At 45.9% G+C, this 19,627-nt stretch overlaps 1 protein-coding gene across 5 annotated transcripts in view; it reads left to right on the forward strand.

The window, feature by feature from the left end:
- Window positions 1–19,627, forward strand: part of LOC110495609 (dynein regulatory complex protein 11) — a 58,293-nt gene that overhangs the window by 6,526 nt on the left and 32,140 nt on the right. For 4 of the 5 annotated variants that reach the window (XM_036951823.1, XM_036951826.1, XM_036951827.1 and 1 more), the window contains exons 4-9: window positions 202–396; window positions 5,072–5,143; window positions 6,799–7,007; window positions 9,377–9,461; window positions 9,556–9,705; window positions 14,621–14,696. In XM_036951823.1, the coding sequence (XP_036807718.1) occupies window positions 202–396; window positions 5,072–5,143; window positions 6,799–7,007; window positions 9,377–9,461; window positions 9,556–9,705; window positions 14,621–14,696 (787 nt within the window). The remainder of the gene's footprint in view (window positions 1–201; window positions 397–5,071; window positions 5,144–6,798; window positions 7,008–9,376; window positions 9,462–9,555; window positions 9,706–14,620; window positions 14,697–19,627) is intronic. The other variant, XM_036951824.1, reaches the window with a different exon arrangement.

A 19,627-nucleotide genomic window follows, 5' to 3' on the forward strand; every position in this document is an offset into this window, starting at 1 on the left:
ATAAAATATTAAACATTACTCTAGTCTCACACAGCAGATTCTTCTTCCCCAAGTTGTATGCCTGGGGAGGAGGTTAACATTACTCTAGTCTCACACACCAGATGCTTCTTCCCCAAGTTGTATGCCTGGGGAGGAGGTTAACATTAATCTCACAGTGTTGAGGTCCTGTCCCTCTTACGTCTATACTGCTGTCTGTGTCAGGAGGTGTCGGTTCAGACCATGTGTCTGGAGGAAGCTGTTCGGGTCCTTCAGGTTTGTGAGCGGGCACGGCAGGGTCGGCTCAGGCATCGCTTCATGAAGGAGATACGGCAGGCTGAGGAAGAAGGGAGCCAGGCCAAGAGCCAAACACCCATCAGCACCCTGGACCCCGACCAGGCTGCCACATGCATTCAGAAGGTAAGGAGTGTAGTATACTTATTGTTTCGTTTGTCATATTTTGTCCGCAAACTTTACTTTCAATACCAGGCCAACATCTCCAATTGCTGTTGAACAGTACTGACTGATGTTTTAATACGAGTGAACCACTAAAGACACAGCCAACAGTCAGGGAAGCTGATTAACTGGGTTAAAGTAACTGTCCAGTGTTTCCAGATTTCTATGAAATATTACTTATAGTTAATTACAACATGAGTGAAATAGTTTTCCTTTTTCATTTATTAAGTATGTTAAAATGCAGCTTTTCTGTGTTGGAATGGTGTGGGCATTAAAAATATTCATGTAAGTAGACCACTGACTGGCCAGCTCATCCTCAGGATGATGACATCATCCTCTATAAGGAAATAATAAGCATTTTTGAAATGGTCTGTTTGAGTTGTTTTTTTAAAGTGTTTTTTCCCCCAATTTATACTTTGTCCACAAATACAAGTATTGGATGAGTTAACAACATTATTTGAGTATGAGTTAACTTTTAAAAGTGAGATTTTCACTGGAAATTTACTTTAATATGGTCACAAAGGGTTGTAGTTCATCCCACTCTCTCTAGTCAGAGGGTTGTAGTTCATCCCACTCTCTCTAGTCAGAGGGTTGTAGTTCATCCCACTCTCTCTAGTCAGAGGGTTGTAGTTCATCCCACTCTCTCTAGTCAGAGGGTTGTAGTTCATCCCACTCTCTAGTCAGAGGGTTGTAGTTCATCCCACTCTCTCTAGTCAGAGGGTTGGAGTTCATCCCACTCTCTCTAGTCAGAGGGTTGTAGTTCATCCCACTCTCTCTAGTCAGAGGGTTGTAGTTCATCCCACTCTCTCTAGTCAGAGGGCTGTAGTTCATCCCACTCTCTCTAGTCAGAGGGCTGTAGTTCATCCCACTCTCTCTAGTCAGAGGGTTGTAGTTCATCCCACTCTCTAGTCAGAGGGTTGTAGTTCATCCCACTCTCTCTAGTCAGAGGGTTGGAGTTCATCCCACTCTCTCTAGTCAGAGGGTTGTAGTTCATCCCACTCTCTCTAGTCAGAGGGTTGTAGTTCATCCCACTCTCTCTAGTCAGAGGGTTGTAGTTCATCCCACTCTCTCTAGTCAGAGGGTTGTAGTTCATCCCACTCTCTAGTCAGAGGGTTGTAGTTCATCCCACTCTCTCTAGTCAGAGGGCTGTAGTTCATCCCACTCTCTCTAGTCAGAGGGTTGTAGTTCATCCCACTCTCTCTAGTCAGAGGGCTGTAGTTCATTCCACTCTCTCTAGTCAGAGGGTTGTAGTTCATCCCACTCTCTCTAGTCAGAGGGTTGTAGTTCATCCCTCTCTCTCTAGTCAGAGGGTTGTAGTTCATCCCACTCTCTCTAGTCAGAGGGTTGTAGTTCATCCCACTCTCTCTAGTCAGAGGGTTGTAGTTCATCCCACTCTCTCTAGTCAGAGGGTTGTAGTTCATCCCACTCTCTCTAGTCAGAGGGTTGTAGTTCATCCCACTCTCTCTAGTCAGAGGGTTGTAGTTCATCCCACTCTCTCTAGTCAGAGGGTTGTAGTTCATCCCACTCTCTCTAGTCAGAGGGTTGTAGTTCATCCCACTCTCTCCAGTCAGAGGGTTGTAGTTCATCCCACTCTCTCTAGTCAGAGGGCTGTAGTTCATCCCACTCTCTCTAGTCAGAGGGCTGTAGTTCATTCCACTCTCTCTAGTCAGAGGGTTGTAGTTCATCCCACTCTCTCTAGTCAGAGGGTTGTAGTTCATCCCACTCTCTCTAGTCAGAGGGCTGTAGTTCATCCCACTCTCTCTAGTCAGAGGGTTGTAGTTCATCCCACTCTCTCTAGTCAGAGGGCTGTAGTTCATCCCACTCTCTCTAGTCAGAGGGTTGTAGTTCATCCCACTCTCTCTAGTCAGAGGGTTGTAGTTCATCCCACTCTCTCTAGTCAGAGGGTTGTAGTTCATCCCACTCTCTCTAGTCAGAGGGTTGTAGTTCATCCCACTCTCTCTAGTCAGAGGGTTGTAGTTCATCCCACTCTCTCTAGTCAGAGGGTTGTAGTTCATCCCACTCTCTCTAGTCAGAGGGTTGTAGTTCATCCCACTCTCTCTCGTCAGAGGGTTGTAGTTCATCCCACTCTCTCTAGTCAGAGGGTTGTAGTTCATCCCACTCTCTCTAATCAGAGGGTTGTAGTTCATCCCACTCTCTCTAGTCAGAGGGTTGTAGTTCATCCCACTCTCTCTAGTCAGAGGGTTGTAGTTCATCCCACTCTCTCTAGTCAGAGGGCTGTAGTTCATCCCACTCTCTCTAGTCAGAGGGTTGTAGTTCATCCCACTCTCTCTAGTCAGAGGGTTGTAGTTCATCCCACTCTCTCTAGTCAGAGGGTTGTAGTTCATCCCACTCTCTCTAGTCAGAGGGTTGTAGTTCATCCCACTCTCTCTAGTCAGAGGGCTGTAGTTCATCCCACTCTCTCTAGTCAGAGGGTTGTAGTTCATCCCACTCTCTCTAGTCAGAGGGCTGTAGTTCATCCCACTCTCTCTAGTCAGAGGGCTGTAGTTCATCCCACTCTCTCTAGTCAGAGGGTTGTAGTTCATCCCACTCTCTCTAGTCAGAGGGTTGTAGTTCATCCCACTCTCTCTAGTCAGAGGGTTGTAGTTCATCCCACTCTCTCTAGTCAGAGGGTTGTAGTTCATCCCACTCTCTCTAGTCAGAGGGCTGTAGTTCATCCCACTCTCTCTAGTCAGAGGGTTGTAGTTCATCCCACTCTCTCTAGTCAGAGGGCTGTAGTTCATCCCACTCTCTCTAGTCAGAGGGCTGTAGTTCATCCCACTCTCTCTAGTCAGAGGGTTGTAGTTCATCCCACTCTCTCTAGTCAGAGGGTTGTAGTTCATCCCACTCTCTCTAGTCAGAGGGTTGTAGTTCATCCCACTCTCTCTAGTCAGAGGGCTGTAGTTCATCCCACTCTCTCTAGTCAGAGGGCTGTAGTTCATCCCACTCTCTCTAGTCAGAGGGTTGTAGTTCATCCCACTCTCTCCAGTCAAAGCCAAACCACCTCTTGATGAATTGCTCAAAGATGGGTAACAGAATACCATCTGTATAAAACTCTGCTAGACACTTGGACTGAGTCCAAGTCCAGATCGATGGCTGCTTTTACTTTGTATGGAGACTCCATCTGAACAATGTTATCTCAATGTCACCTCTCTGTTGTTGGTTGGTTCAGAACCAGAGTACCACCTAGATGTTCTCGTACTGACACCCAGATGTCAAAACGCGGGGTCATCACATTACATGATCAGCAAGGTCATGGAAACAAACACCTAAAATTCAGACTCCCTTTCAGTTCCCCCCCACCATTCTCTCTCATCGGCCCAAGTGTAAACCATCTCTGGCCTAACAAAGCCGCTGGGCACATTGCTTTCACGGAGGAATCGGGTGTGTAGATATTTTATGGAGAGGTTGGATCATGTATCGTTATAATAATGTGTCATGGCTGAGGTAGTGACAAGTGGTTCTGTTGACCTGACCTGTTAGGGTTCATGTTCAGGTCAGAGCGCTGGGTCAATGTTAATCCCTGTCTTGCACAAGGGACGGTATCGACCAAACACTGTTAGACAAACCTGACTTTGTAAGCAGCACCTTGGTAGAACAGGACACTACTTTTATATCAGATGACACCACCACTGTGACTGATACATAGAGGCTCATTCCTCCCTGCAGTAGAGTTACATTCCTCGTCTATGTGGAATGTATTGTAGCAGACCAAACAAAGAGAGGGGTCTCTTCTACGGGGGGGGGGGGGGGGGGGGGCAGGTGTTATCATGAGTAGCGTCTGTCTCCTGGATGTTAGCTGCCTGTCAGCCCCCGGGTCCTGAGTGTCTGTCTCCTGGATGTTAGCTGCCTGCCAGCCCCCGTGTCCTGAGTGTCTGTCTCCTGGATATTAGCTGCCTGCCAGCCCCCGGGTCCTGAGTGTCTGTCTCCTGGATGTTAGCTGCCTGCCAGCCCCCGGGTCCTGAGTGTCTGTCTCCTGGATGTTAGCTGCCTGCCAGCCCCCGTGTCCTGAGTGTCTGTCTCCTGGATATTAGCTGCCTGCCAGCCCCCGGGTCCTGAGTGTCTGTCTCCTGGATGTTAGCTGCCTGCCAGCCCCCGGGTCCTGAGTGTCTGTCTCCTGGATATTAGCTGCCTGCCAGCCCCCGGGTCCTGAGTGTCTGTCTCCTGGATGTTAGCTGCCTGCCAGCCCCCGGGTCCTGAGTGTTTGGCATTTGTCGGGCTCTGCTCAGCTCTCAGCTGTTCATGCAATGCAGTATGGGCATGCTGGTTATAAAATCCCCTTTTGTCTATCCCCTTGTGTTGTGTTCTACTTGTCTCGTTTTATGTTCTATGTGTGTCTTGATTTGGGTTCTAGGTATGTATTTTTGTGTTCTAGGTGTCCTGTTTGTCTGGTGTGTTCTATGTGTCCTGTGTTGTGTCCTAGCTGTCCTCTTGTTCTGGTGTGTTCTAGGTGTCCTGTGTTGTGTCCTAGCTGTTCTGTTGTTCTGGTATGTTCCAGGTGTCCTGTGTTGTGTCCTAGCTGTCCTGTTGTTCTGGTGTGTTCTAGGTGTCCTGTGTTGTATCCTAGCTGTCCTGTTGTTCTGGTGTGTTCTAGGTGTCCTGTGTTGTGTCCTAGCTGTCCTGTTGTTCTGGTATGTTCCAGGTTTGGCGGGGCTACAGTCAGAGGAAGAGGACCAGGAGAGAACGGCTGGAGGAGATGATATTTCTGGGAATGGTGGGTGTACTTGTTCACTGTTCCCTCTACCAGGACTGTGTTGGGTAACAAAGGGGCAGGGTTACTCTGAGTCAATAAACACAGACACGTCTGTATTGGGAAGGTCAGCCAATCAGTACCAGTGGTGATAACCAGACAAGCCTTGGTGCCATGGTAACTATGTTTATCTTCCCTTTGTGCTAAATCTGTTTCCCTGTCTGTCTGTCTGTCTGTCTCTCTCTTTAAGGGGCTTTATTGGCATGGGAAACATTGCCTAAGCAAGGGAAATAAACATTAAAACAGTAAACATTACATTCACAAAAGTTACAAAAGAATAAAAACATTTCAAATGTGATATTATGTCTATAGACATTGTTGTAACAATGTGCAAATAGTTAAATTACAAAAGGCAAATAAAAGGTGTTTGTTCTTCACTGGTTGCCCTTTTCTTGTGGCAACAGGTCACACATCTTGCTGCTGGGATTGGATTGGATTTGGATTCAAATTCTTTGTGGATCTGTGTAATCTGAGGGAAATATGTGTCTCTAATATGGTCATACATTTGGCAAGAGGTTAGGAAGTGCTGCACAGTTTCCACCTCATTTTGTGGGCAGTGAGCACATAGCCTGTCTTCTCTTGTTGGCCAGGTCTGCCTATGACGACCTTTCTCAATAACAAGGCTATGCTCACTAAATCTGTACTTAGTCAAAGCTTTCCTTAAGTTTGGGTCAGTCACAGTGGTCAGGTATTCTGCCACTGTTAATTCTTTCCAATGTGTCAAGTAATTATATTTTTGTTTTCTCATTATATGGTTGGGTCTAATTGTGTTGCTGTCCTGAGGCTCTGTGGGGTGTGTTTGTGTTTGTGAACAGAGCCCCAGGACCAGCTTGCTTAGGGGACTCTTCTCCAGGTTCATCTCTCTGTAGGTGATGGCTTTGTTATGGGAGGTTTGGGAATCGCTTCCTTTTAGGTGGTTGTAGAAAATCTTTCTGGATTTTGATAATTAGCGGGTATCGGCCTAATTCTGCTCTGCATACATTATTTGGTGTTCTACGTTGTACACTGAGGATATTTTTGCAGAATTCTGCATGCGGAGTCTCAATTTGGTGTTTGTCCCATTTTGTGAATTCTTGGTTGGTGAGCGGACCCCAGACTTCACAACCATAAAGGGCAATGGGCTGATTGAAGTATTCAAGTATTTTTAGCCAGATCCTAATTGGTATGTTGAATTTTATGCTCCTTTTGATGGTCCTTGTCTATCAGATCGTTCACAGCTTTGTGGAAGTTACCTGTGGCGCTGATGTTTAGGCCAAAGTATGTATCATTTTTTGTGTGCTCTAGGGCAAAGGTGTCTAGATGGAATTTGTATTTGTGGTCCTGGCGACTGGACCTTTTTTGGAACACCATTATTGAGATTTACTGTCAGGGCCTAGGTCTGGCAGAATCTGTGCAGAAGATCTAGGAGCTGCTGTAGGCCGTCCTTGGTCAGAGACAGAAGCACCAGATCATCAGCAAACAGTAGACATTTGACTTCAGATTCTAGTAGGGTGAGGCCGGGTGCTGCAGACTGTTCTAGTGCCCTCGCCAATTCGTTGATAGATATGTTAAAGAGGGTGGGGCTTAAGCTGCCTCCCTGCCTCACCCCACTAATCTCTATAGCTGTGTCTGGTCCTCAGGTCCCTCCAGAGCAGCAGCAGCAGAGGCCCAGCGTGGCCCAGCTGAAGGCCCAGCAGGTGGAGACGACTCGCAGGCTGGTCCAAGAGGAGAATGAGGCTGAGTACCAGAGGGCCCTGGTCAGCATCAAGGAGTCTGTGCGTGCCGTGGACGGCCCTGACCTACGGGAAACCCTGCAGGAGCAGATCAGACAGTGGTTTATCGAGTGCCGGTGAGACAGGCAGGCAACGGGGAAGTCTGTCTTCTTTCACAGTAGCTGTTTCTTTTCTGTGTTATCTTCTCTCTCTGCCCAAACTAACTCCTGCCTCTTTCACTGCCATGTCTCTGAGGTTATCACACCCATAGACTCTTCCTGGCTCCTGACAAACCCTTCACCACCAGTATGTATCTATCCCTGTTCGTGTCATGTAGAGGAGGTTGGAATGGAAAAGGGGAGGGTGAGGACAAGAGCAAAAACAGAGTGTTCGTGTGAGGCCTAATGGCTGTTAGGTGCAGGATATGGCCGGAGGAAAGGAGTCACAGTCAGTGGCTAGGTGTCTTCCCTCTATGTGTGTCTTCCCTCTATGTGTGTCTTCCCTCTATGTGTGTCTTCCCTCTATGTGTGTCTTCCCTCTTTGTGTGTCTTCCCCTCTATGTGTGTCTTCCCTCTATGTGTGTCTTCCCTCTATGTGTGTCTCCCCTCTATGTGTGTCTTCCCTCTATGTGTGTCTTCTCCCCTCTATGTGTGTCTTCCCCTCCATGTGTGTCTTCCCACCATGTGTGTGTCTTCCCCTCCATGTGTGTCTTCCCTCTGTGTGTGTCTTCCCTCTATGTGTGTCTTCCCCTCTATGTGTGTCTTCCCCTCTATGTGTGTCTTCCCTCTATGTGTGTCTCCCCTCTATGTGTGTCTTCCCTCTATGTGTGTCTCACCTCTATGTGTGTCTTCCCTCTATGTGTGTCTTCCCTCTATGTGTGTCTCCCCTCTATGTGTGTCTTCCCTCTATGTGTGTCTGTCCCTCTATGTGTGTCTTCCCTCTATGTGTGTCTTCCCTCTATGTGTGTCTTCCCTCTATGTGTGTCTTCCCTCTATGTGTGTCTTCCCTCCATGTGTGTCTTCCCTCCATGTGTGCGTGTCTCCCCTCTATGTGTGTGTGTCTCCCCTCTATGTGTGTGTGTCTCCCCTCTATGTGTGTGTGTCTCCCCTCTATGTGTGTGTGTCTCCCCTCTATGTGTGTGTCTCCCCTCTATGTGTGTCTTCCCTCTATGTGTGTCTTCCCTCCATGTGTGTCTTCCCTCCATGTGTGTGTGTCTTCCCTCCATGTGTGTGTGTCTTCCCCTCCATGTGTGTGTCTTTTCCCCTCCATGTGTGTGTCTTCCCCTCCATGTGTGTGTGTCTTCCCCTCCATGTGTGTGTGTCTTCCCTCCATGTGTGTGTGTCTTCCCCTCCATGCTAGCTGCCTATTAGTGCATTCCAGGGTGATTTATGGTTGGCCAGCGGTGGATGCTGCCTGCCTACCCAGTAGAGCAGGAACAATGGACATAAGTCATCCAGGCTGGAGAGCCCTGGGGAGTGAACAGAGAGAGAACAGCTCCCATGGGGACGAAGCAATGACCCACAATGGCCCTGGCCTCCACATTCAGCTCCAGTCTGCATCCCAAAAGGCACCCTATTCCCTAAATAGTGTACTACATTTGATCAGAGTCCTATGGGCCCATTTGGGACGCATCCCCAGTGTCTCAGGCTCCAGCCTGGCCTCCACGGCCCTGCCCTCTGCTGTGACCTCGGCTGAGCTGCTGACAACATTATAAGCACCGTGACGGATGGATGAGGTGGTCACACCCTCCAAGGTAGTCTAAACTCTAAACCCTGTTGGTACAGCTTCCTCAACCTGTCTGATGAGAATCTAAACCCTGTCGGTACAACTTCCTCAACCTGTCTGATGAGAATCTAAACCCTGTCGGTACAACTTCCTCAACCTGTCTGATGAGAATCTAAACCCTGTCGGTACAGCTTCCTCAACCTGTCTGATGAGAATCTAAACCCTGTCGGTACAGCTTCCTCAACCTGTCTGATGAGAATCTAAACCCTGTCGGTACAGCTTCCTCAACCTGTCTGATGAGAATCTAAACCCTGTCGGTACAACTTCCTCAACCTGTCTGATGAGAATCTAAACCCTGTTGGTACAGCTTCCTCAACCTGTCTGATGAGAACACAAACATTTTGAGGCCAAGAGGAAAGGACCAGATTTGAAGGAAGTTGGAAGCTAAACGTTGGTTCACAGGGTTGCTCTAAGGTTTAGGATAATGAGAGCTGGAAGGGAAGTGAGGGATACATAGTTTGGCGTTCCAAAGAGCAATTCCTGGTCGGGTGATTATTTTCTCTCCACATTGAGATAACTGCTCCATGACATGAACCACCCCTAATTAGTGGAAGTATCTGAGGCATTTAGTTAACCATTAGGAGGGTCTGCCCTCTGGTGACCTTGTTGGAGGTCTGCCATCTAACTCTCAGTGTGACATAGTACAATTCATCAAGAATGATACATCTGTAATGATAATTTAAGAACAGGAAGTATCTTTAAAACATGCTATTTATTGTAGAGATGCCACTGGAAAGTTTCCTGACTTCCCCAATGCTGAGGATGGGGGATCAACAGCCATATTTGCACAGAAGACACCTGACCAGGTAGACTAATGACCCATGGTCCTCATCTAACCTACAGACAGTTAACAAACACTCGTTTCCTTTTCTATGCTCATCTCATGTCTGTTCCTGATAGGTCGCTGCAGAATTAGCAGCGAAAGAGGAAGAGAAGAAGAGGAAAGACAACATAAATAAAGATAAGAAGGGTGGGAAGGACCGCAAGGATCAGAAGAAAGACAAGAAGCGGAGAAGCAAACAGAAGAAAGGAGGAAAAGAAGAAGGAGAGGTGGGCTCAGACAAGGCTTGGACAATAGTGGCTCATGTTATTAAACAGACAAGGCTTGGCCAATAGTGGCTCATGTTATTAAACAGACAAGACTTGGCCAATAGTGGCTCATGTTATTAAACAGACAAGACTTGGCCAATAGTGGCTCATGCTATTAAACAGACAAGGCTTGGCCAATAGTGGCTCATGCTATTAAACAGACAAGACTTGGTGGCCAATAGTGGCTCATGTTATTAAACAGACAAGGCTTGGCCAATAGTGGCTCATGTTATTAAACAGACAAGGCATGGTGGCCAATAGTGGCTCATGCTATTAAACAGACAAGGCTTGGCCAATAGTGGCTCATGCTATTAAACAGACAAGGCTTGGTGACCAATAGTAGCTTCAGAATTGCTTTATCCAGGCTTTTGATAAGAAGAGCTGAGTTTATTCTCTTCCCCTGAAACATAACTGATCTGAGTCTGGTCTTAATGCCATTCTTAAAACAAAGTCAAACATAACTGATCTGAGTCTGATCTTAATGCCATTGTTAAAACAAAGTGAAACATAACTGATCTGAGTCTGGTCTTAATGCCATTGTTAAAACAAAGTCAAACACCCAAAACCTTCAGAAGACCATAGTCTCCAAGTCAAACCAGTAGACAGAAAGTGTAAGTGACGGGCAATCGTTGTGTGCTTTTCCTCTTAAGCGAATTGAAGTATGTGCTGTGTTGCAGCCTCTCTCCACCTGTTTTCCTCATGAAGGCCCAATCCCACTGGACGTGCACAATTAAGACCATAAAATACACCTCCGCTACTAAATCAGAAGCTAAGCGGTAGAGCTTTGTCATCTCAGATGATTGGGGGTGTGGTGGAACGAAAGAGATGTTTACTGCTGAAGACTGTGAAGACTCTGTGAGGAAATGTTTCTGATTTCAGTCAAGTGTTCCTCAAAATGGTTTGTTCAAGCCAAGGATTTAGTCCCAGTCCACATCCCCCTTGCATGAACATACCCTGTGGAACAACAATATGTCTCTCATTGTCCTAGATCAAGCCAATAAAACTAAGGGCTATATTCATTCTGTAGCGCTGAAGCGTTACAGATTCCGCAATATAAATGTAGAGGTAAATTCCGATTGAGCTGACATGTGCAGCGTTTATCGTGAATGCAGGCTCAGCGAATGCTGGAACATTGCCTTTAAATTTAAATCTCTCTGTAACACTGTGTTTCCTGGATATGGATTGAATAGAGCATTAAGATTATTCATGACTATTTTGTTGAATGACTTCTCTGTGACTTTAAATCTCTTATTGAAGTAGCTAATATGTGTTCCTGAACAGAATAGCAACAGCTATTGGACAAGGAGGTCACTTGTTTTCAATCAAAGTCTATTTAACTGGGTTTACCGTACAGTCCTGGACATCCAGTTTCAGAGTTTGCTTGAATAGGGCTCTTAGAATAGCTGTGATAATGGTTGAGGGTGATAATGTAGGGTTAAAGCCAAAATAACTGATAAGAGATGTTCAGGAGAACAGAGCTGAGCCTTGGCAGGGCTTCTCTCCTTTGTAGTTGGGAGTCACTTTAGCCTCTCAGACAGAATGGCACAGCGTGCTTCTGAGTGAGGTGTGTGATTAAACTAGCACTCTGCAGTCTGTCAGACTCTAAAAGCAGACTGACCGTCTCAGAGATAAAACCAATGTGTCTTAGTCTGTCACTCAGGCCTTTACCAGAGACGGATAGAGTTGAAAAGGGCATGAGACTTCTTGTTTTACAGTAAGGCTAATCCTGTACACTGGGGACCTTACAATGTTCTAGAATCAGAATGATGTCATGACTAGTGGTTACCGTGCAACAGAAAGAGGATGACAGGTCCTCACTCACATTGTCTGGCTCTGATCCCACAGACTAGAATGGAAGCATTGTACACGTAAAAACCAAGAAATGCCCCTTTAATTTGCTGTGGAGGAACATGTCACATCCACCTGACTACGTTGGAGACAGCTCATGAACCAGAGAAATAGCATGGCTAGAAGGGGACATCACTTTAGAGGTTCCTAGAGGAGTATTCCAGATGTGCTTAGTATGGGATGGTTGAACTCATCAAATAGACACTTCATCTCTATACTGCTTTCTATGACCGTTACGTCTGTAACGGAGGTTAAGTTACACATTGACTCATGGTGGTGTGAACGGTTATATTTTAAACCCTATGGTTGTGCCCTGGTTTGTTATTGGACTTCTATGGGACTTCCTTAACCTTGTCCTGAACAATCCTGAACAGTCCTACAAAGAGAAACAATGAAGTGTTGTCTATAGATCAACACTGGTTTACCAGGTCACTAAAACCCCCCCAGTCTAAAGCATGATGATCGACATCAGTTCCTCACTACCTGATCCGTCTCTATTAAAACCCTGGTACGTTCTCACAGCCTTGAAAAGCAACATCTGACATTCGGATCATTCCTGTCCTGTCCTGGTCCTGGTTCTGGTTCTGGTTCTGGTCGATCCATAAGGACGCTTCCTGCCTCGCACCATGAGTGTCATCATCCAACGTTGGAGCGTATTATGAAGCACTTAAGATTCCTACAATATTTTCAAATGGATTCCTCCTCTTCTGGGAGCCATTCAATGCTACTGGAGGAATGTATTAAAGAATGAGAGGGAACATAAAACATGCCATGTCTGAATAACTGATAGACCCCCCCCAGTCCATCCCCTTTGAGAACCTGTGCGTGTGCGTGCATGAGCGTGTGTGTTTTCGTATGCGTGCATGTGTAAAGGGACTGGATGTTGATGTTGTACCCCTGACTATGCATTAAGACAACATCTAGTTCTAGATGTCATCCACCCAACATCTCTCTGTCTGCTACTGTTTATCCACATCATCAAAGTTAGTTCTGGATCTGATCTGGTGTCACAGCATGGATAGTTCTGGATCTGACCTGTTGTCACAGCATAGTTAGTTCTGGATCTGACCTGTTGTCACAGCATAGTTAGTTCTGGATCTGACCTGGTGTCACAGCATGGATAGTTCTGGATCTGATCTGGTGTCACAGCATAGTTAGTTCTGGATCTGACCTGATGTCCCAGCATGGATAGTTCTGGATCTGATCTGATGTCACAGCATGGATAGTTCTGGACCTGACCTGATGTCCCAGCATGGATAGTTCTGGATCTGACCTGGTGTCACAGCATGGATAGTTCTGGATCTGACCTGGTATCACAGCATGGATAGTTCTGGATCTGATCTGGTGTCACAGCATGGATAGTTCTGGATCTGATCTGGTGTCACAGCATGGATAGTTCTGGATCTGACCTGGTGTCACAGCATGGATAGTTCTGGATCTGACCTGGTATCACAGCATGGATAGTTCTGGATCTGATCTGGTGTCACAGCATGGATAGTTCTGGATCTGATCTGGTGTCACAGCATGGATAGTTCTGGATCTGATCTGGTGTCACAGCATGGATAGTTCTGGATCTGATCTGGTGTCACAGCATGGATAGTTCTGGATCTGATCTGGTGTCACAGCATGGATAGTTCTGGATCTGACCTGTTGTCACAGCATAGTTAGTTCTGGATCTGACCTGTTGTCACAGCATAGTTAGTTCTGGATCTGATCTGGTGTCCCAGCATAGTTAGCTCTGGATCTGACCTGTTGTCACAGCATAGTTAGTTCTGGATCTGACCTGGTGTCACAACATAGATAGTTCTGGATCTGATCTGGTGTCCCAGCATAGTTAGCTCTGGATCTGACCTGTTGTCACAGCATAGTTAGTTCTGGATCTGACCTGGTGTCACAGCATAGTTAGTTCTGGATCTGACCTGGTGTTACAGCATGGATAGTTCTGGATCTGATCTGGTGTCACAGCATAGATAGTTCTGGATCTGACCTGGTGTCCCAGCATGGATAGTTCTGGATCTGATCTGGTGTCACAGCATAGATAGTTCTGGATCTGACCTGGTGTCCCAGCATGGATAGTTCTGGATCTGATCTGGTGTCACAGCATAGATAGTTCTGGATCTGACCTGGTGTCACATCATGGATAGTTCTGGATCTGACCTGGTGTCACAGCATGGATAGTTCTGGATCTGATATCACAGCATGGATAGTTCTGGATCTGATCTGGTGTCACAGCATGGATAGTTCTGGATCTGATCTGGTGTCACAGCATAGATAGTTCTGGATCTGACCTGGTGTCCCAGCATGGATAGTTCTGGATCTGATCTGGTGTCACAGCATAGATAGTTTTGGATCTGACCTGGTGTCACATCATGGATAGTTCTGGATCTGATCTGGTGTCACAGCATAGATAGTTCTGGATCTGACCTGGTGTCCCAGCATGGATAGTTCTGGATCTGATCTGGTGTCACAGCATAGATAGTTCTGGATCTGACCTGGTGTCACATCATGGATAGTTCTGGATCTGACCTGGTGTCACAGCATGGATAGTTCTGGATCTGATATCACAGCATGGATAGTTCTGGATCTGATCTGGTGTCACAGCACAGCGGAGGGCAGGTCATCTGTAGAGCAGCTTTGAACTCAATCCAAGTCATATGGAGTCTCTGAAAACCTCAACTCTCTCCACTAAATTAGCCATTGGCCACTGTTATTACCTTAAACTGGGGAGGCAGGGTAGCCTAGTGGTTAGCGTGTTGGACGAAAGGTTGCAAGTTCGAATCCCTGAGCTGACAAGGTACAAACAGGTCGTTCTGCCCCTGAACGAGGTAGTTCCTAGGCCTTCATTGAAAATAAGAATTTGTTCTTAACTGACCTGCCTAGTTAAATTAAAAAAACTACAAGGTGCTCATCTATCTTAAAATACATAGGACTTTAAGGAAATAATACAGAATAAAACTAAAGCTTTAAAACCGTGTCCAGCTATAATACATGTAATGTCATTGATTAATTCATTTCTTGTCTCTTGAAGGAGGAGGAGAAGGGCTGGAAAATGCCCCCGAGCAACTTCCTCCCTACTGTTGTGGAGGGAAACAAAATGTACAAAGGTGAGTTAGAGAGTAGGTATGAGGACCATAGTAATGTATAAAGGTGAGTTAGAGAGTAGGTATGAGAACCATAGTAATGTACAAAGGTGAGTTAGAGAGTAGGTATGAGGACCATAGTAATGTATAAAGGTGAGTTAGAGAGTAGGTATGAGGACCATAGTAATGTATAAAGGTGAATTAGAGAGTAGGTATGAGGACCATAGTAATGTATAAAGGTGAATTAGAGAGTAGGTATGAGGACCATAGTAATGTATAAAGGTGAATTAGAGAGCAGGTATGAGAACCATAGTAATGTATAAAGGTGAGTTAGAGAGTAGGTATGAGGACCATAGTAATGTACAAAGGTGAGTTAGAGAGTAGGTATGAGGACCATAGTAATGTATAAAGGTGAATTAGAGAGTAGGTATGAGAACCATAGTAATGTATAAAGGTGAGTTAGAGAGTAGGTATGAGAACCATAGTAATGTATAAAGGTGAGTTAGAGAGTAGGTATGAGGACCATAGTAATGTACAAAGGTGAGTTAGAGAGTAGGTATGAGGACCATAGTAATGTACAAAGGTGAGTTAGAGAGTAGGTATGAGGACCATAGTAATGTATAAAGGTGAGTTAGAGAGTAGGTATGAGGACCATAGTAATGTATAAAGATGAGTTAGAGAGTAGGTATGAGGACCATAGTAATGTATAAAGGGGAGTTAGAGAGTAGGTATGAGGACCATAGTAATGTATAAAGGTGAATTAGAGAGTAGGTATGAGGACCATAGTAATATATAAAGGTGAATTAGAGAGTAGGTATGAGGACCATAGTAATGTATAAAGGTGAGTTAGAGAGTAGGTATGATGACCATAGTAATGTATAAAGGTGAATTAGAGAGTAGGTATGAGTAGGTATGAGGACTATAGTAATGTATAAAGGTGAATTAGAGAGTAGGTATGAGTAGGTATGAGGACTATAGTAATGTATAAAGGTGAATTAGAGAGTAGGTATGAGTAGGTATGAGGACTATAGTAATGTATAAAGGTGAATTAGAGAGTAGGTATGAGTAGGTATGAGGACTATAGTAAGGTATAAAGGTGAGTTAGAGAGTAGGTATGAGGACCATAGTAATGTATAAAGGTGAGTTAGAGAGTAGGTATGAGGACTATAGTAATGTATAAAGGTGAGTTAGAGAGTAGGTATGAGGACTATAGTAATGTATAAAGGTGAATTAGAGAGTAGGTATGAGTAGGTATGAGGACCATAGTAATGTGGTGACAGCATTGCTAAAGGGTCGAGCTGATAGGCACAGATCTGAAGTCTACCTTCCACAGTGTTTCTCTCTGTGATGGTTCATGATGTCTCACTGAAGACAGCGGTGTATAGTGACAGGAGTCACAGCTTGAGAGGCTAGTGGTTTCTGAATCTTTACCATGGGCCTGTTGTTGGTGTTTTTTTTAATCAGTGTGGGACCACAAATCAATCTGATCACCTGACAGACTTCCTGTCTCTCATGGTGCCCTGGGCCCTTAACAAGGAAGTGATGCGTGCCGCCCAGGCTCCTGTCTCTCAGTGACCCGTGGAGGGGCGTGTGTCCAACCCCCATATCTGTCTTTACGCAATGACTCAGTGAGGAGCAGTTGGACCTGGAGCCTCCAGATTGTTGTTTCAAGTCAACCACCCTGCTTCCTCCAAACCCAATGGAGATGGATGACTGACTTTGTTTTGGTCTTTTAGCTTTTCGCAGGTTTAGTCATTAGCCCTTTGACAGCTATCCCCTCTTCTGGTTAAGTCAGTTTGACTCTTCCCACATTTTGATAGGCGACCAAGGGAGATTTCAACAGAATGTAGAGTACTGAAGTAATGGAGAAACAATGAAGAGAAATGACAGAAGCTGCTGCTTCCCTCCTGTCGCTGCCAGATACAGGTCAAACATCCAGGAGTAACTCTCCATTTGAGCTCGTCTGGCTTCAATATTTTACTCCTTAAAGACTCAAACCCTTTCAACAACGTTTCAGCAGCCAGATGAAGCTTCTCGGTCCCGAGTAGGGAGGGATCTCTCTCTCTCTCTGGAGGAGTCTGCATCCTCCAACCACATACATCCTGGGTCTCATCACTCCTTTCTCTCCCCTCTCCCTCCCTTCATTTAACTTATCTGACCCAGTCACCTGAGGTGGAAGGGTTCTAGGTGGAATGCTTCTCTGGGGGCAGAATGTGTTATTTGGCTTCTCGCAGGCGGTTCCACTGCTGCACAAACACCCACAAGTCACTGAGGGAAATATGCGGGATCAGTCACCACTGCTCCCCGGGCATGTCTCAAAGGTCTACAGGGTTGGTGCCAAAACAACAAACATTATTCAGAGGAGAAATGGCCTGATTATTATATTACACAGGCTTATCCCCCAAAGCTGTGGGGAGTATTATGGATAGCACAGTAGTTTCATTTAAACGTCTAGGAACTCAATAGTTCCATTCTGAATTCCAGGCAGTTTAGTAGTTGAAATGGAATTGACTCCCTCTCTGATACAAAGTGACCAGTCAATATCTCGGCCCATTCAACGTTCATGGGCCTGTGTTATCCTTGGATGAAAGGTAGGTGAATGAGGCTGAAGGGAAGTGAGTGAATAGTCGCTGTGTGTATATCTGTGCCACAGTGTCAAATTGAGCCCTTTCAAGCTGCTGCGCTACTTCCTAATCTACACAATGAGAGCATTAGAGTCAAATCACTGGGATATCCTGTTGACATCCCTATGGAGGACAAAGATACAGCCTTCTCAGTGTTCCCAGCTTAATGAGATGTGTCATAACAACACAACAACGCCTTTATTCAAAGATACCTACAGTCCAATATTAAACACACATATTCAGAGCAGGTGCCCCATGTGGGAATTCAATTGAAGTTGGTCTTGCCAGCACTGGTTTTACAAACTCCACTTTTTTTGGGACAGCTCAATGGTCTTTTGATCAGAATCATGCTCCAACCAACAGAACCAGCTGGAGAAATTAACATCTTACTTGTGTCTAACCCTAGTCTGTCAGTGACCGTAGAAGGTCTCTGCTCCACCTCTGCTCTGCATCACCTTTAGTTCAGCATTGAGAGGGTGAAGAAGAGGATAACAGAACCTACAACCAATAGTCAGTCAGCAGCTGTAGAGTTAGCAGGAAGTAATTATATTCCCAGTCAAAAGTGTTCAATTCTCTCCTCGTTATGATTCACCTCAGAATGTCAACTGGTACAACACAGGGCTTTAGGTTACATTCCTGTTAGAAGCAACACACACACACAGACCTTTGAGATGTAATGAAGACCAGATGCTGGCCCAGCGCTTTACACCTCACCACCTGACCTCCACAACATTTATAACGTTGTGTGTGTGTGTGTGTGTGTGTGTGTGTGTGTGTGTGTGTGTGTGTGTGTGTGTGTGTGTGTGTGTGTGTGTGTGTGTGTGTGTGTGTGTGTGTGTGTGTGTGTGTGTGTGTGTGTGTGTGTGTACTGTGTGTACTGTGTGTACTGTGTAGTGAGGTCAGCGGTCTCTACAAGGCCATAGAGTGGTGTTGCCTATATCAGGGGCCAGTCTCTCTTATTAGCCCAAACTTGCCCCGGTCTAAGGTAGCTGTAGGTTGACGGAGTCTAGACTCCAACATGAGAGGGGAGTGATTGATTTTGAGGTTTTTATTAGGAGTGACCTCTCCTCTTAGTGCAGTAATGGGGAAGGACAGGAACTAAAACACTGCAGCTGGTCCTCCTCCCTCTCCTCCCACTCTCTCTCCTCCCTGCCTTCCTCCTCCCTCTCCCTCTCCTCCCACTCTCTCTCCTCCCAGTCTTCCCTCTCCCTCTCCTCCCTCTCCTCCCACTCTCTCTTCTCCCTCTCCTCCCTCTCCCTCCTCCCTCTCCTCCACTCTCTCTTCTCCCTCCCTCTCCTACCTCTCCTCCCACTCCCTCTCCCTTTCTTATTCTCCTGTCTCTCGTCTCCTCCTCCCTCCCCACTCCTCCTCCTTCTTCCTCCTCTCTTCTCCTCCTCCCTCCCTGTCTTCATCTCCCTTAAACCTCAGCATTAAAGATCCTTAAACACAGTTTGTCATTAATATTAATAAAGAGCAGAATATAGCTCTTAAACCCATGTAAAACATCCAGCCTGTCAAAGGCCTGATTAAAGATAATAATAATAAACGTCAATAAACGTCAGCTTTGTAAACGGTGGTCCTGTCACATCAGCTCTGTTTTATCAGGTGTGTGTAATTGGAAAATGGTTTAATGACTGGCTCGTTAGGTTGATTTAGATGTAATGAAGCGGAAAAGGTGAAGCAAATATTTACCCAGAATTCAATGAGGGTTCAGGTCTATAGGTCCGTTCCTCTGAGAGTTTGTGTTTGTTGGGAAAACAAAAGACGCTTGACTTTCTCGGTAGTGTGAGACTTCTACTTTGGCATCTTGTCCCACTAGTCACGGATAAGTGTTTCATTGAGGTGATCGTTCATTGTGTGCTACTTTATCCTGTTATTTTTGTTTTGTTTTGTTTCCGTCTCTCTCGTTGGGTACTTTTTTTTGTTTATATCACTTTTTTCCCACTACCTCCTCTACTTCCCCCCATACATCCCAGCTGGGCTGGGGGCTGGAAGGGAACCATGGACGGACAAACCCTGGGAGTGTGATTGGAACTGGACCTCTCTTCCTGTGTGCCCAGACAAGCCAGGCCCAGCGTCACGGAGCAGCGGTTAGATGTGAACCATGGATATCATTTCAATTTCCTGGCCAGAGGACCGTGCAATAGGAAGCATTCTTTACTTAGCAGACTCACTCTTCCTGTTTGCAGCTCAACTCAAAACACCTTGTTTTTCCCAGAGTGAACAAGCAGAAAAGGGGGCTCTGTGGTAGAAAGGTGTGCAGCAGCATACTAATGGCTAGATATATATTGGAAGCCGAAGCACATACTGTGGGTGTAGCAGACGGTGGCC

This window comes from Oncorhynchus mykiss, chromosome 18, assembly GCF_013265735.2.
Source record: "Oncorhynchus mykiss isolate Arlee chromosome 18, USDA_OmykA_1.1, whole genome shotgun sequence".
Taxonomy (NCBI): Eukaryota; Metazoa; Chordata; class Actinopteri; order Salmoniformes; family Salmonidae; genus Oncorhynchus; species Oncorhynchus mykiss.